At 67.1% G+C, this 462-nt stretch overlaps 1 protein-coding gene across 2 annotated transcripts in view; it reads right to left on the minus strand.

Moving 5' to 3' along the window:
* Nucleotides 1-393, minus strand: part of GABARAPL1 (GABA type A receptor associated protein like 1) — an 8,750-nt gene extending 8,357 nt beyond the window's left edge. Inside the window, exon 1 of one of the 2 annotated variants that reach the window (XM_008073672.2) lies at nucleotides 47-388. In XM_008073672.2, the coding sequence (XP_008071863.1) occupies nucleotides 47-136 (90 nt within the window). In that variant the 5' untranslated portion in view covers nucleotides 137-388. Of the gene's footprint in view, nucleotides 1-46 lie in introns of both variants that reach the window. The other variant, XM_021706784.1, reaches the window with a different exon arrangement.
* Nucleotides 394-462: the final 69 nt, after the last annotated feature.

The raw sequence follows: 462 nt of genomic DNA on the forward strand, positions 1-462 counted from the left end.
CGGTCGGTCCCGGTCCCCTCCTCCTTCCCGCTCTCATCACACTCACGGGGACCCTGTCCGGATATTTCTTCCGGATCTTCTCTCCTTCCTTTTTCCGATATTCGAAGGGATGGTCCTCCTTATACTGGAACTTCATGATGGTCCGCAGGGTTTCCAAGATCCCCGGACGGGGCCTGCCTCCCTCGCCGATGATGGCGTCTCTCGCGTCCCGCTTCCCTCGGCCAATTTCAAGATGGGACCAGAATCGCTTCGGACCCGTCGGCGCCCGCCGCGACCCCGCGAAGCCGAGCGTGCAGAGGGGATCTCGCGTCCCTCGCCCGGAGGTAGGGAAGGGCCGGGTGAAGAAATCCCGGCGGCGTTTCCCGGAGCCGGGAACACACAAACACCACGCAGCGCGACGGGGGTGACGTCACACGCCCCGCCCCGGGCCCCGCCCCCGGCGCCCCGGACACCGCGGGGGGG

The sequence above is a fragment of the Carlito syrichta genome, unplaced genomic scaffold (genome assembly GCF_000164805.1).
Source record: "Carlito syrichta isolate Samal-C Ts95f unplaced genomic scaffold, Tarsius_syrichta-2.0.1 Scaffold316004, whole genome shotgun sequence".
In the NCBI taxonomy this organism is placed as follows: domain Eukaryota; kingdom Metazoa; phylum Chordata; class Mammalia; order Primates; family Tarsiidae; genus Carlito; species Carlito syrichta.